This window comes from Equus caballus, chromosome 8, assembly GCF_041296265.1.
Source record: "Equus caballus isolate H_3958 breed thoroughbred chromosome 8, TB-T2T, whole genome shotgun sequence".
NCBI lineage: Eukaryota > Metazoa > Chordata > Mammalia > Perissodactyla > Equidae > Equus > Equus caballus.
The window spans coordinates 214206-225305 of record NC_091691.1 but is presented as its reverse complement, the minus strand read 5'-3'; the positions used below and the strand labels follow the sequence as shown (position 1 = coordinate 225305).

Below are 11100 nucleotides of genomic sequence, written 5' to 3'. Positions count from 1 at the left end.
ACCCTGGGTTGGGGAGGGGACAAGAGCAGGGGGGCCGGGGGGCGGGAAAGTGGCCAGGTGGGTGTGGGGAGGGTGGGGAGGTCTGCCAGCCAGGGACTGGGGTTACGTGAGGGGTGGGAGGTCAGTGGGCCAGCAGATTCAGGGCTGAGGGCCTCATCACTGAGGTCCCCCAGTTGGGCCCTGCCGCAGGGATGAGGCCTGAGGACCCCTGGTGCTCACAGTGGAGACCCTCCTGTGACAACCTTGGCTCAGAGCCCTCCCGGGTGCCAGGGACAGGCTGGGGGCTTCCTGTGGAGGGGCGGCTGTCCAGTGGGAGAATGGGGCGTGGGGGCTGAGGTGGGGGCACCACCCTGAGGGACCCCCCTGTGAGATGTGTCTCAGAAGGTGGCAAAGCCTCCTGCCCCCCATTTCCATGGAAACAAGCTCACACACCACGTGTGTCACCACTATATGTCCTCAGGCCCAGCCCTCAGGACAGACCCCGCCGCCACCCTTCTCAGAGGCTCCTGGCCGGGACTGTACCCAGCAGTGCGGGAGCAGGGGCCGGCACAGCTGCTGGGCACCTGGGGCCGCCGGCTGCCTGGCCTCCTCCTCCCTGGGGCCGCTGGGCCTCTGGCCTAGAAGGGCAGGAAGTCGTCCACCTCGAGGCGCAGGAACGGGCCCAGCAGGGCCCGGAGCTTCCAGACGGCGGCGCGGCTCAGCAGGGGCGGCACCAGCCCCTCGAAGGGCACGGGGTCCACCACGTACACGTAGGCGGCCGTGCAGGCCAGCAGGGCACCCAGCAGCAGCCTCAGGGCCAGCAGCCTGCGGGCGGCGGCCGTCAGGGGGCAAGGGTGCTGCGGGGATGGTGGGGATGGGCTCTGCCCGCGCTCACGCAGCCACCTACCAGAACTGGCCTCTGAGGCCCTCGGAACATCCCAGTGGTGGCCGTGCCTTCTGCCGGGGAGGGGCCAGTCAGAGTCTGACCCGGGCAGGGGGCCCGGTGCGGTGGGTCCCTGCTCCCCTGCCCAGGGCAGGCGCCTGCACCCACCCAGATGTCTCTGGTCACCTGGCTCCCAGTGGGGCTCCCGCCCTGGGGCCTCCTCCACCGAAGCCCACCTGTCTGCCTCCAGGGCGGGAGCCTGGGAGAGGGTGTGGGGTGGGGCTCACCGCTATGCATGCCATGTGCTGCTCCTTCCTGGCCTGGGTACGGCACTGGGCACGCTCCCTGGGGGGGTCACACAGTCAGGAACATGTGCCGCCCGCCCCGGCCTGCAACCACCCCCTGGTCTGGTGCAGTGGAACTGGAGAGGGGTCAGGGATTGGTCCAGCCCATCCTGACCAGGACCCCTGCCCCCATCCCGGCTTAGCCAGGCCCCTCAGGCCCCCAACTCTGCATGTCACCCTAGAATCTCCAGCTGAATGTCCTCCATCTGGTCTAGCACGCCCCGGATGTCCTTCTTGAGGTTCTGGGCGACAGAGGAGGAAAAACGTGTACTCCACCTCGATGGGGCTGCTGTGCCCCTGCCACTCGCCACCGCACCAGGCCCTGCCCCTCATCCTCTGGGTGTCGCCTCAGGGACCTACCAGGAGCCCGGTGGCCTGGTTATTCAGGGCCATGTGTACCTCGGCCACGCCATCCCACACCTGGTGGGAGGGGGAGGCCGGGTCACGCCTTGAGTTAGATCCACCATGTGCCCCACCCGCTGGGCTCCCCAGCGCCCCCTCCCACCCCAGCCCAGTGGGCACCTCAGTAATGGCCATCTTCTTCCTCTCAAAGGACAGTCGGATCTGCTGCAGCTCGTTCTAGGGGAGGGAGGGGCACAGTGTGGGCATGGGTAGGGCCCGTGGTGGTCAGCTCCCTCCTCCTCTGCCACCTGGGACTGCTGCATGGAGGACCCCCCCACCCCCCACCCGGCCCCACCGCCCAGCTCCCTGGCCCACCTGGGACTGCTGCACAAAGGCCTCTTCGCCCCGGCACAGCTCCCGCCGCAGCAGCTGCAAGGGTGGCCTGTCCTCTGGGGGCCGGGGGCCGGCCTGCTCCGGGGGCTGTGGAGGAGCCAAAGGGTCCAGCCCTCAGGCCACGGCCACATCTGAGTCCGGGACTGCTCGGAGCGGGCTGGAGCGTGGTACGTGCAGTGACAGCGTGGTTGCCAGCCCCCCTCCCTCTGTCCCGCCGGCCTCTGCATGCACTCACCCAGGCCAGGGCAGTGCAGCTCGAGTGCTCCGGGCACAGGGGCAGGAACTGCTGCCCTGGCCCCAGCAGGGCTCCCAGCTGCTCCCGCAGGTCCTGGTTCTGCCTTTTCTGGGGGTGGGGCAGAGAAACAGAAGGCCCATCACAGCCGCTTGCTTCTCAGGCAGGAGACCTACGCGGCGGGGGCTGGGAACTGCCATGAGCCCATTACACAGACAGGCTCTGAGCCCGGGCCAGCCCTGCAGCCGCCACAGGCCCCTCACTCACCAGATTCTGGTTCTCCTGCTCCAGCTGGAGGAAGGACTGCTCTGCAGGCCCCAGGGGCACACTCTGGAGCTGGGAAGGGGCTGCCCTGGGTGAGGCTGGGGTCCCTGCCCCCACAGGCCCTGAGCTGGGGCCGCCTCCCCGCCTGGGGGCCCCCTGTTCTTGTCCTGAGTGCAGGGACCAGCCCCACCCCAGCCCTGCCTCCATCTGTCCTTGTCTTGCCCCCGCTGGGTCTCTCGGTCTCTGCCGCTGCATCTCTCCCTCTTCACTTCCACGAAAGCCACCCGGGGCCTCGTTGCCTACCCGGGGCACCCTGCCCCCTGCCCCTGGGGCTGGGAAAGGCCTGGCTGACTCCATTGAGTGAGTGGAGCTGAGAGGCACCAGACAGGGCCACCTTACAAACCCTTGGCAGGGTGGGTCCAAGCATCCTCCGTGGCTGCTCGAAGCTGGGGATTGGGGGCACTGGGGGTGGGAGTGGCCACAGGGGGCCAGGGTTTTCGGCCCCTCCATACCTCCCTGGGACCCCTTCCTGACCCCAGGTCCAGGCTCTGGCCTGGTCCAACCTGCCACTCTCTCACTGAGGGCTTTCTGGGTGTCACGGCTCACAGGTCTGCCTCAGGGGCGCCTGTCACAAAGGTCTAGGCATGGCCAGGGAGGTCACAATGGGCCAGGGCGGTGGCCAGAGCCAGGGCTAGTGGGACCCACCCAGGGAAGGTAGCGCCCCTGTTACTCAAGTGCCTACCTGGTCACCCTGTCTGCATGCCCCCGACCCCTCACCTGCTTGTAACACAGGTGGTACAGTCACATGGCAGAGACAAACTTGGACAGCAGCCAGGTGTCCAGCACCACCTCCCTCCACCTCGAGGTCCTTGCCTCAGCGCCTGCTTCGCGGGACAGCTGCACATCCCACGCAGCTGAGCACCATGACTGCTCTCCCTTCACAGAGGTGATCATCCCACAATCTGGCTTTTTTGCCTAAAATAGCTCCAAGTTTTTAAAAAAATATATTATTTATTGAACATTTACTTTAATGGTCCTCTAAGGACAATTACTATATCCTCTTCACAGGTGGGGACACTGAGGCATGAAGACATTTAGTCGCTGGCCCAAGGCCGCCCTCCTGTTGAGCAATGGAAGCAGATTCGAGCTTGCCCTCTGCTGCTTCAGAGGCCCCGTTAGTGACCACAGAGCACACTCCTGTGGTGGAGCCAGACTCAGGCCCCTGGTTTGTTTCTGCTCCCTTCTTTCCAACATTCTGTTCTGCTGTCTGTCCTACCGCCCCCCACACTGTTCCTGGAGCCCCTGTTTCCATGTCCTCCTCTCTCTCAGTTTCCTCCCTTGTGTGGTGGAAGCACATCCTCAAGTAACATCCTCAGAAAGGTAGATCAGATGAAACTCGAGTCCCTATGTAGTAGAAACAGCCACAAATCCCTCCTCTCCTGGCGTCCTTGCCCCTCTGCAATGTGACTTTGTCCCTTCACAGAAAGAGATGGAGCCCCTCCCTTCACCCTGCACTCTGGGCTAGCCTGGGGATTCACTAGTCTGATGGGCTGTCACTAAGTTGCGGGCTGCAGAGCTTGAACAACGCTCATGTGTAGGGCCGAGATCGTTCTCTTGCTGTTCTGGAGAGTGTCTGCTGTGGGGGAGGTGTGGCCTTCCTGTAGGACTTGAGGTCACGGGGAGGGAGGCTTCTGTCATCCCAGCTGGTCCCAGCTGCCTGAAGGTGGGTTGACAAGCAGAGTGAGACCCGCGGAGAACCACCCCCCGGGGCTGGCCGGGCCACCAAGCTCCGGGCTAATTGTGCTTGCTTTAGCCACTAAGTTCTGGAGTGGCCTGTCACGTGGGACACATGATGAGGCCCCTCACAGGCCTGAAGGCATCTTGCTCTGTCCTCACACTTGTTGGATGTCGGGCTGGGAGAGAATCAGCTCAGTGGGAATTCTCCCACAGGAGCTCGAGGGGGCCTCGCACCACAGCTGCTGGTCCGAATTCCAGCAACCACGTTCTGGATTTCTAACCCAGCTCGCTTGTCCTTTAAGTGACCCCTCCTCTTTCCTCAGAGCGTCCTGTTTTGTTGTAGGGATGAAGTGGGTTTTGGGGGAGGAGCTTTTTCTTCCTGTGTTTTCTCTGTTCTCTTTGTGGTTCTTTTTTGTCTTCGGTCTTAGGATTTCCCATCAGACACTATCCTCAGTGTTCGGCTTTTCTGCTCCTGTGTGGAAGGGAGGCAGGAGAGAGCCAGGGTCTCTCCCCGCGAGGACCCGGAGCTCTTGAGGGCCAGGCCCCTGGAAGGGCGGCCTCCCGCCTCAGGCAGACTGCAGGGCTGCGGTCTGGATGGGATGGCTGGGGGAGTCGGCCTGGGCAGTCCCCGTGTCACCCGCTGTCCCTCACAAGTGTTGGACGGTCACCCCAAGCCACGCCTTAGCCAGCCCCGTGTTTCTGTCCCTGCTTCGTCTGCACCTGGGCTGCGCTGCTCAGTCCACCCCTACTTCCTGTCTTAAGCAGTTTGTTGAAATCCCTTGTCCGCAGGTGGTCTCACTCCTGTTGCCTTTGTGGGATGGATATACTGCGGGGGCCGCTGGTGGGGAGCTCACCAACCAAGGAGGTGGCGTGCACAGTCCGCAGGCTGCGCCAGGCCGGATGCCTGTGGCCCTAGCCCCAGAGGCCCCTCCGTGTTTCTGACAGGGGGTGTCTATGTAGCCAGTAAGGACAGGCTGTGGCTGGGCGTGAGCTGGGAAGGATAGGCCTGAGCCCCCCTCAGGCATCATCTGTCCCCCGAACTGCCCAGCCAGCTAGGGAGTCTGCTCAGCCACTGGAGGGAGGCAGGGCCCCATGGGATTCCTCCCCCAAGACCCCCTCAGCCTCGGCCCTGAGGCTCCTATCTGGAGTCTCGTGGGTCTCGGGATAGGCTCAGTTCAGAGTACCCATCTGGGGGCCACTCAAGGTGGGGGCCAAGGAAGGCTTCTTGGAGGACTTCCCAGGTGAGGTGGCTGGCCACGAGGGCCATGAGGAAGGGGGATGGGGCAACGACTCTGGGCAGCTGGCAGCTGGTGTGGGGAGGGGGCCGGGAGGTGGGGTGGGGACTGCATCCTGTGCTTGGTGCCCAAGCCTGCCAGGTGCCGGTGGGTGCCTGGGAACATTACATGGGGAGAGAGAGGTCCTTCCTCCTGTAAGAACAGCAGCCACAGCTGCCTGGGGTCCTTGTGTCTCACTGTGGCCATCCAGGCTGGGCTTCAAGGCCTGAAGGCAGCGGCAATCCCTGGGCGGGTTCGAGGAGGTGCCCAGGGCACCCTGATGACACAGGAACCCTGCCCCACTTGCACATCCTCCCCTGCCCATGGCCCCAGGGCGCCTCCTTTTCGGCTGGGGAGCCCCACGCAGCTTGCTGCACCCCCACCTTTACCTAGGCTGTGCCCCCGTCTGGAAGGCTTGCTGGTGGCTCAGAGCCCAGCCCTGAAGACCCCAAGTCCCTGAAACTTTCCTCACCCCCTCCCTGTGGTCCTTGCAATGTGGCCCTCAGCTCTAGAACGCCCCAGTGGAGGGGGGCTCTCAGAGCGAGAGCGGATGCTTGGGATCCATAGTCCTGGCGGCATTTCCATGTATAGGGACAGATATGCTAATGTATGCAAAGTACCCTGAAAATCAGTGTCCTGGATTGGGGTGGTGGGGTCTGCATGGAGCCTGGGCTCCAGGGCGCCCGTGTCGGGGTGGATGTGAGTCTGCTCTGGGTGCAGGCACCGGTCGGAATTCCTGGCCATGGGCGGGAAGTGGGGCTCGAGTGCACTTTGTGGGGAGCTCCAGGCCACGGCCCCTGCTGCCAGGCAGCCTGCGTCTCCCTGGTCGCCAGTTGCCATGGCAGCCACTTCCTGCCCAAGTTGCTATGACGCCCAATGGCCTCAGGGAGCCTGGAGCCTGGGAGCAGGGGTGGGGCTGGGGAGGGAGAGGTGGCTGTGGATGCCCACACCCTTCCTGCCCTGAGCAATGGCTGGGGCGCTCCTGCCCGGGACTCACTGTAGCCTCGACATTCAATGTCCTGAGCTGATTTCAAAAGCTGGGAAGCGGGTCTGCAGCAGATGGAATTCGGGGTCCCTGGGTGAGCTGCAGCTCCTTGGGAGGAGCCCCATTTCTGTGCCCCCTAACCCGGGCTCCTGGCCCAGGCCCTCCCCCTCCAGCCCTCAGAGGCACGTTGTGTGTCCCTCAGGCCCTGCAGGCTTCCTGATGCAGCCTGGCTGGGGGTGATTGCCTCGCCAGGGGCTGCAGGTCCCTCTTGATCCCTCGCCTCCTTCCCAGGGGTGGGATGAGTTCTCCTTTGCTCTGAGTGTGTAACAGACAGAAGGTGGCCACTGGTGGGGCCCCTGGGGCTCTGCAGATGGTCCTGCACCTCTCAGGGGCCTCTAGAGTCAGAGCCAGGACTGGGTGTGGCCATGAGAAGGATGGGCTGGCCTGAGGGGTGACTGCCCCACCCCAGGGCCAGAGGATGGGCACGCTCTGGGTGAGCAGACACATGTGGCTGAGCACAGGGAGCCGCCCTCCCCTCCCCAGCCTGTGGGGGCAGCCCTTCTGGATGGGGGACAGGCTGAGGCGGGCCCTAGGAATAGGGTGCAGGTGAAAGGCAGAGGAGGGTGCTGGGTGGGCGGGCCCTTGAGAGCCACCCTGGGCGGTCCCCCTGCACAGGCCCAGGCTGGGGCAGTAGACCCTTTGTCTGCCCTGTCCCCAGCACAGCCGAGCAGCTCCCTGGGCATGGGCTGTGGCAGGTCATTTGTCTTCCCTTCCTGGGTGACTCTCCAGAACCCGCTGCTCACATTTTTTATTTAAGAATCAGAAAAGATAATAAGAATGTCAAGGAAAATCCTCTCAGGGACATGCAGCCCCAATAAATTACCATCAGCCGAGGCGTTGAGGGCTCCAGGCTGGGGAGGGGCCATGCTGGGGGCTGCGTGGGCCCCTGCACTCCAGGGAAGGAGAACCGGATGTGCCCACCCCTGCCTGGGCCCAGAGACGCCCCCCCCCAGAGGATCTCACCCAGCTAGGCTCAGCACTTTCTCTGTCCCCCATGCCCATCTACCCCTGCCAGCTGGACAGTGGTGCCCAGAGAGCCAGCGTGGCCAGAGTGCCTGATGGTCAGTGCCAGGGTCACCTCACCAGGTCCTTACTGGGGCCAGAATCCAGGATGCCTGCTCACCCAGCTCTCTGCCTCTGTCCCTAGCCAGCTCTTGCTGGGCGTGGACGGTGATGGGCCATGAGCTCCTGGCCTGTCCCTGTGCCTGGGCCATGGGCCCGAAGGGATTGAGTGAGAGACCGAAGGTCAGTGAGGGGCGGAGACCTCGAGCGGCCACAGTCGGCGCTGGTATTCCTTGAGGCAGGTGCTCCCACCCCTGAAGGACGCCTCTTGTTCTCCTGGCCAGCCAAGGTGTAGGTCCCAGGATCCACCACCAGATGGCGCCACAGCCCTGCGGACCAGCTGCAGGCGTCAGGGGACCCCAAGCCCAGGGCAGGGGGCCGCCCCTGGGCGGGGAGGAGCGGTGGTGGGGGGGTGGGGGGCGGTCTGCCCAGGCTGAAGCTTCTAGAGAGGGAGGGACAGTGCAGGGGAGAAACCTCCTCCCACTTGGATCTGTGGTTTTGTGAGGGCCTGGGGCAGCAGCTGGCCGTTGTGGGGTGGAAATGTCCTTTGCTGGTTCCACCCCACTGTTCACACTGAACATTGAAATCAATCATCCTGGGACTCACCCCGCACTCCTCAAGGGCCCTCGCCTGCTCCCTCTCAAGGGGCTGGGGCTCCTTCCCCAGCACAGAGCCCTGCCTGGCAGCCCTGGGTCATTCTGTCATTCGCAGGGTGGTGTGAGGGGTCCTGGGGGCACAGCTGCCTCTGGCCAGGGCCTGCGACCGTGGTGGTCGGTCGGGCTGTGAGGCCTTGGCTAGGAAGTGGCTCAGGTGCTGAGAGCTGAGAGGCAGCAGAGGCACAGCAGTGAGAGGACTGCCGCCCTCAGGGGGCCAGAGTGGAGTCAGGACAGGGGTCACTGCAGGGTCTCCAAGACACAAGCCACAGGGAGGAGTTGCCCAGGAGGCTGTGGATGGGGACTAGGAAGGAGACCAGGCAGGGGTAAGGGATGTGAGAACCCCACTTTTAAGCGTTGCCTCGGCCCCCAAATTGAGAATGACCACCACTGTTCTTTCTCGCAACAGCATCCAGGTGTGCACACCAGATGTTGACTTGTGTGCTGGGGTCAGGGCCTTGGGAGTCTCAGTTCAGGCTCCCCAGCCCTGGGTCTGAAGACCCAAGGTGCCACCTCTCAGCATCAGGTGAGCCAGCCCTTACTGAGGCCTTCAGGCCCCTGGGCAGCCCGGGGGCCTCACGAGCCCTGCTTCCTGGAGCCAGGCCAGCAGTCCGCGCCCTGTCCTGGTGAGACAGGCTCCCGGGTGTGGGGCTGAGAGCAGGGGTGGTGAGGTTGGCTGTCCGGGATCTGGGGATGGGCCTTGTCAGGACCAGGCAGGACCTGAGAAGTCAGAGGCAAGTGGGCAGGGCCTGGGGGTGGGCTGGAAGCTCTGAGTTAGGGTACGGGGCTGCAGGCCGGAGAGAGCACGGGGCACAGGCCCTCTCAACCCTGGGCATTTGGGGCCTGGGCCGGGCCTCGTCCCCAGGAGTTGTCCCCGTGACTGTAGCTCCGCGTGGCTGGAAGGGTGTGATGACGGCTGTCGGAGCTCCCTCACCCTGCTCCAGAGCACACGGCTGCCAAGTGGACTGAAGTCACACACTGCCGCCTGACCACAGGCTTTCCAGACCGATGATGCCACCAGGGCCTCCTGATGAGCCCTGGGCTGCAGGGCCCCCTGGGGGGCCAGGTGGGGATGGAGAGGAGGCGGTGCATAGTCACGGGGGTGCAGGGTACCCAGTCCCTTCCTGGGCTGTCCATCATCCTCCCTGGCCCGCCCCGTTCCAGTCCCCTCTCCATCAGCAGAGGGCTCAGCCCAAGGCCTCCTGACCTTCCAGGAGAAGGTCAGCCTTCAGTGCCCGGTTCCAGGCTCCTGGTGACCTGAGCTCACTGCCCTTGGCCGGAGTCCGCCTGGACGTCTGCAGTGGAAGTAGCTCCTCGGGCTTCCCTCCTTCTGTCCCGGGAAGCAGAGACCGGTGCACCCCTCTCTAGGCTTTCCCTTGTGACATCTCGCTGTTATGTCCTCTGAAGTGGGGTCTGCTGAGTGCAGCCTGCAGACACTTGCAGCAAACTCAGTCCACAGCCCGGGAGCTCCGGCTTCCTGGCCGAGAAGGTGAAAGGCCGCCCGCTTGCCCAGCTGGCAGGGGGCGCGTCAACTGCCCGTTCGCCAGCCGACCAACATACCACCAACCGACTCCCTGCTGGCCCCTCCGAGCCTCTCAGGGGCTGACTGGAGGTGCCACGGGACCCCAGGTGCCCGGCCCAGCCTGGCGGGCAGCTGGCTCCCTGAGGTCAACTTGGGTCCACTGGAGGGGCAGGTGGGTCACCCTCCCTCCCTCCCGCCAGGACTGCTCACAGCTGCCCCTCCTCCACCTTGTCCCCTCCTCTGGCCTCAGGCCCCACCAGTGACCCACACCATCAGCCCACTACCCAGCAAAGGAGCCGCCCACCCACCAGCCCGCCCACTGGAGTATGCAGCCGGCCAGCCCTCTGGAGCCAACTGCTGCCCACTGGGAGCTGCGCCGTGGAGCCGCCCGGGAGCGCTCTTCTGAATAAGGCCCGCATCGACCGCGAAGGGCAGTGTCTTCCTCACGGACGCGCTGCGAGCCACTCGCCATACGAGGGAGACGTTTAATTTATCTCAGGAACTGGGCACAAGTTATAAAAATGGTAATTTCTTGGAGATTCAATTACATATTTTCAGCATTACCCTCAGTAATCAAGGAACGATTTTTAAAGAAAGGCTGTGAGATGATACGAATCCCGGGGAGGATGGGGCCAGGCGGCGGTGTCGGGACGCGGGGGCAGTGTCTGCTGGGGCAGAGCCACAGGGCAGAGTGGGCTGAGCTGCCAGGCCTCAACCTTGCCCCCCAGGAAGGGCCTGTCTCCGGCCCTGCCGGCCTGGTCACGGAGGGCCATGAAGTGACTCGGTGGCTGCCCAGGACGCCCACGTCCCTGCCCAGCTGGGCACCGTCTGTCTCCCGAAGCCTCTGCGGGGAACGGAGGGGGCTCCTTGTGGGGCTCAGACCTGGTTATTTTTTTTTGTGATGTCTTGGCTCTAAATAACATCCCCAGGATTACGGCGCTGGCGGCCAATGGCACCAGGTGATTGGAAAAAGGGTTTATGGCCCCGCGGGTGAAATTGAACTTGCATCAGATGAGTATTTCCAAGATGGGATTTTCCTCCCGGCAAAGGAGGCACGTTTCCTGCTAATTACAGCGGTGGTTCCTCCTGCTCATCACCTGCGGCCGTGTGCGCACTCAGGCACAGGGCCGGGCTCCTGTGGCCTGGGGATCAGGGCTGGGGTCACCACCAGGCCCCCTAATCCCAGCAGACCCTGGCGCTGGTTCTGGGGGAGGTGACCTCACTCACCAGGGGACCAGGAAGGGGAGAGGAGGCCGGCAGGGCCAGGTCACACAGAAGGGGGCTGGCAGGAGGCCCCCAGGCTGGGGTGGGAGGTCTGCCAGGCCATCAGCAGACTCGGGGCGGGGGTCCTGGGCCCAGCTAGGCAGTTG

At 64.1% G+C, this 11100-nt stretch overlaps 1 protein-coding gene across 2 annotated transcripts; it reads right to left on the bottom strand.

The window, feature by feature from the left end:
- Window positions 1–435: 435 nt before the first annotated feature.
- CCDC188 (coiled-coil domain containing 188) lies at window positions 436–3043 on the bottom strand. Of its 2 annotated transcripts, none has more exons than XM_005613848.4 (9): window positions 2441–3043; window positions 2177–2284; window positions 1924–2028; window positions 1729–1785; window positions 1567–1626; window positions 1384–1448; window positions 1150–1207; window positions 887–936; window positions 436–804 (listed from the first exon to the last, which is right to left on the bottom strand). In XM_005613848.4, the coding sequence occupies exons 1-9, from the start codon at window positions 2945–2947 to the stop codon at window positions 618–620; spliced, it is 1197 nt and encodes a 398-aa protein (XP_005613905.1). In that variant the 5' UTR covers window positions 2948–3043; the 3' UTR covers window positions 436–617. The 2 variants fall into 2 exon arrangements, with proteins under 2 accessions (XP_005613905.1, XP_014584133.1); XM_014728647.3 differs by having other exon boundaries at window positions 887–933.
- Between the last annotated feature and the right edge of the window lie 8057 nt (window positions 3044–11100).

Excerpts from the sequence above, each read along its gene's own strand:
- CCDC188 (XM_005613848.4), bottom strand. The coding sequence starts at position 2,947 with ATGGAGGGGCCGAAAACCCTGGCCCCCTGTGGCCACTCCCACCCCCAG. Across the intron at positions 1,786-1,923 it reads CCTTTGTGCAGCAGTCCCAG|AACGAGCTGCAGCAGATCCG; the intron begins GTGGGCCAGGGA and ends TCCCTCCCCTAG. Across the intron at positions 1,449-1,566 it reads ACCAGGCCACCGGGCTCCTG|AACCTCAAGAAGGACATCCG; the intron begins GTAGGTCCCTGA and ends TCTGTCGCCCAG.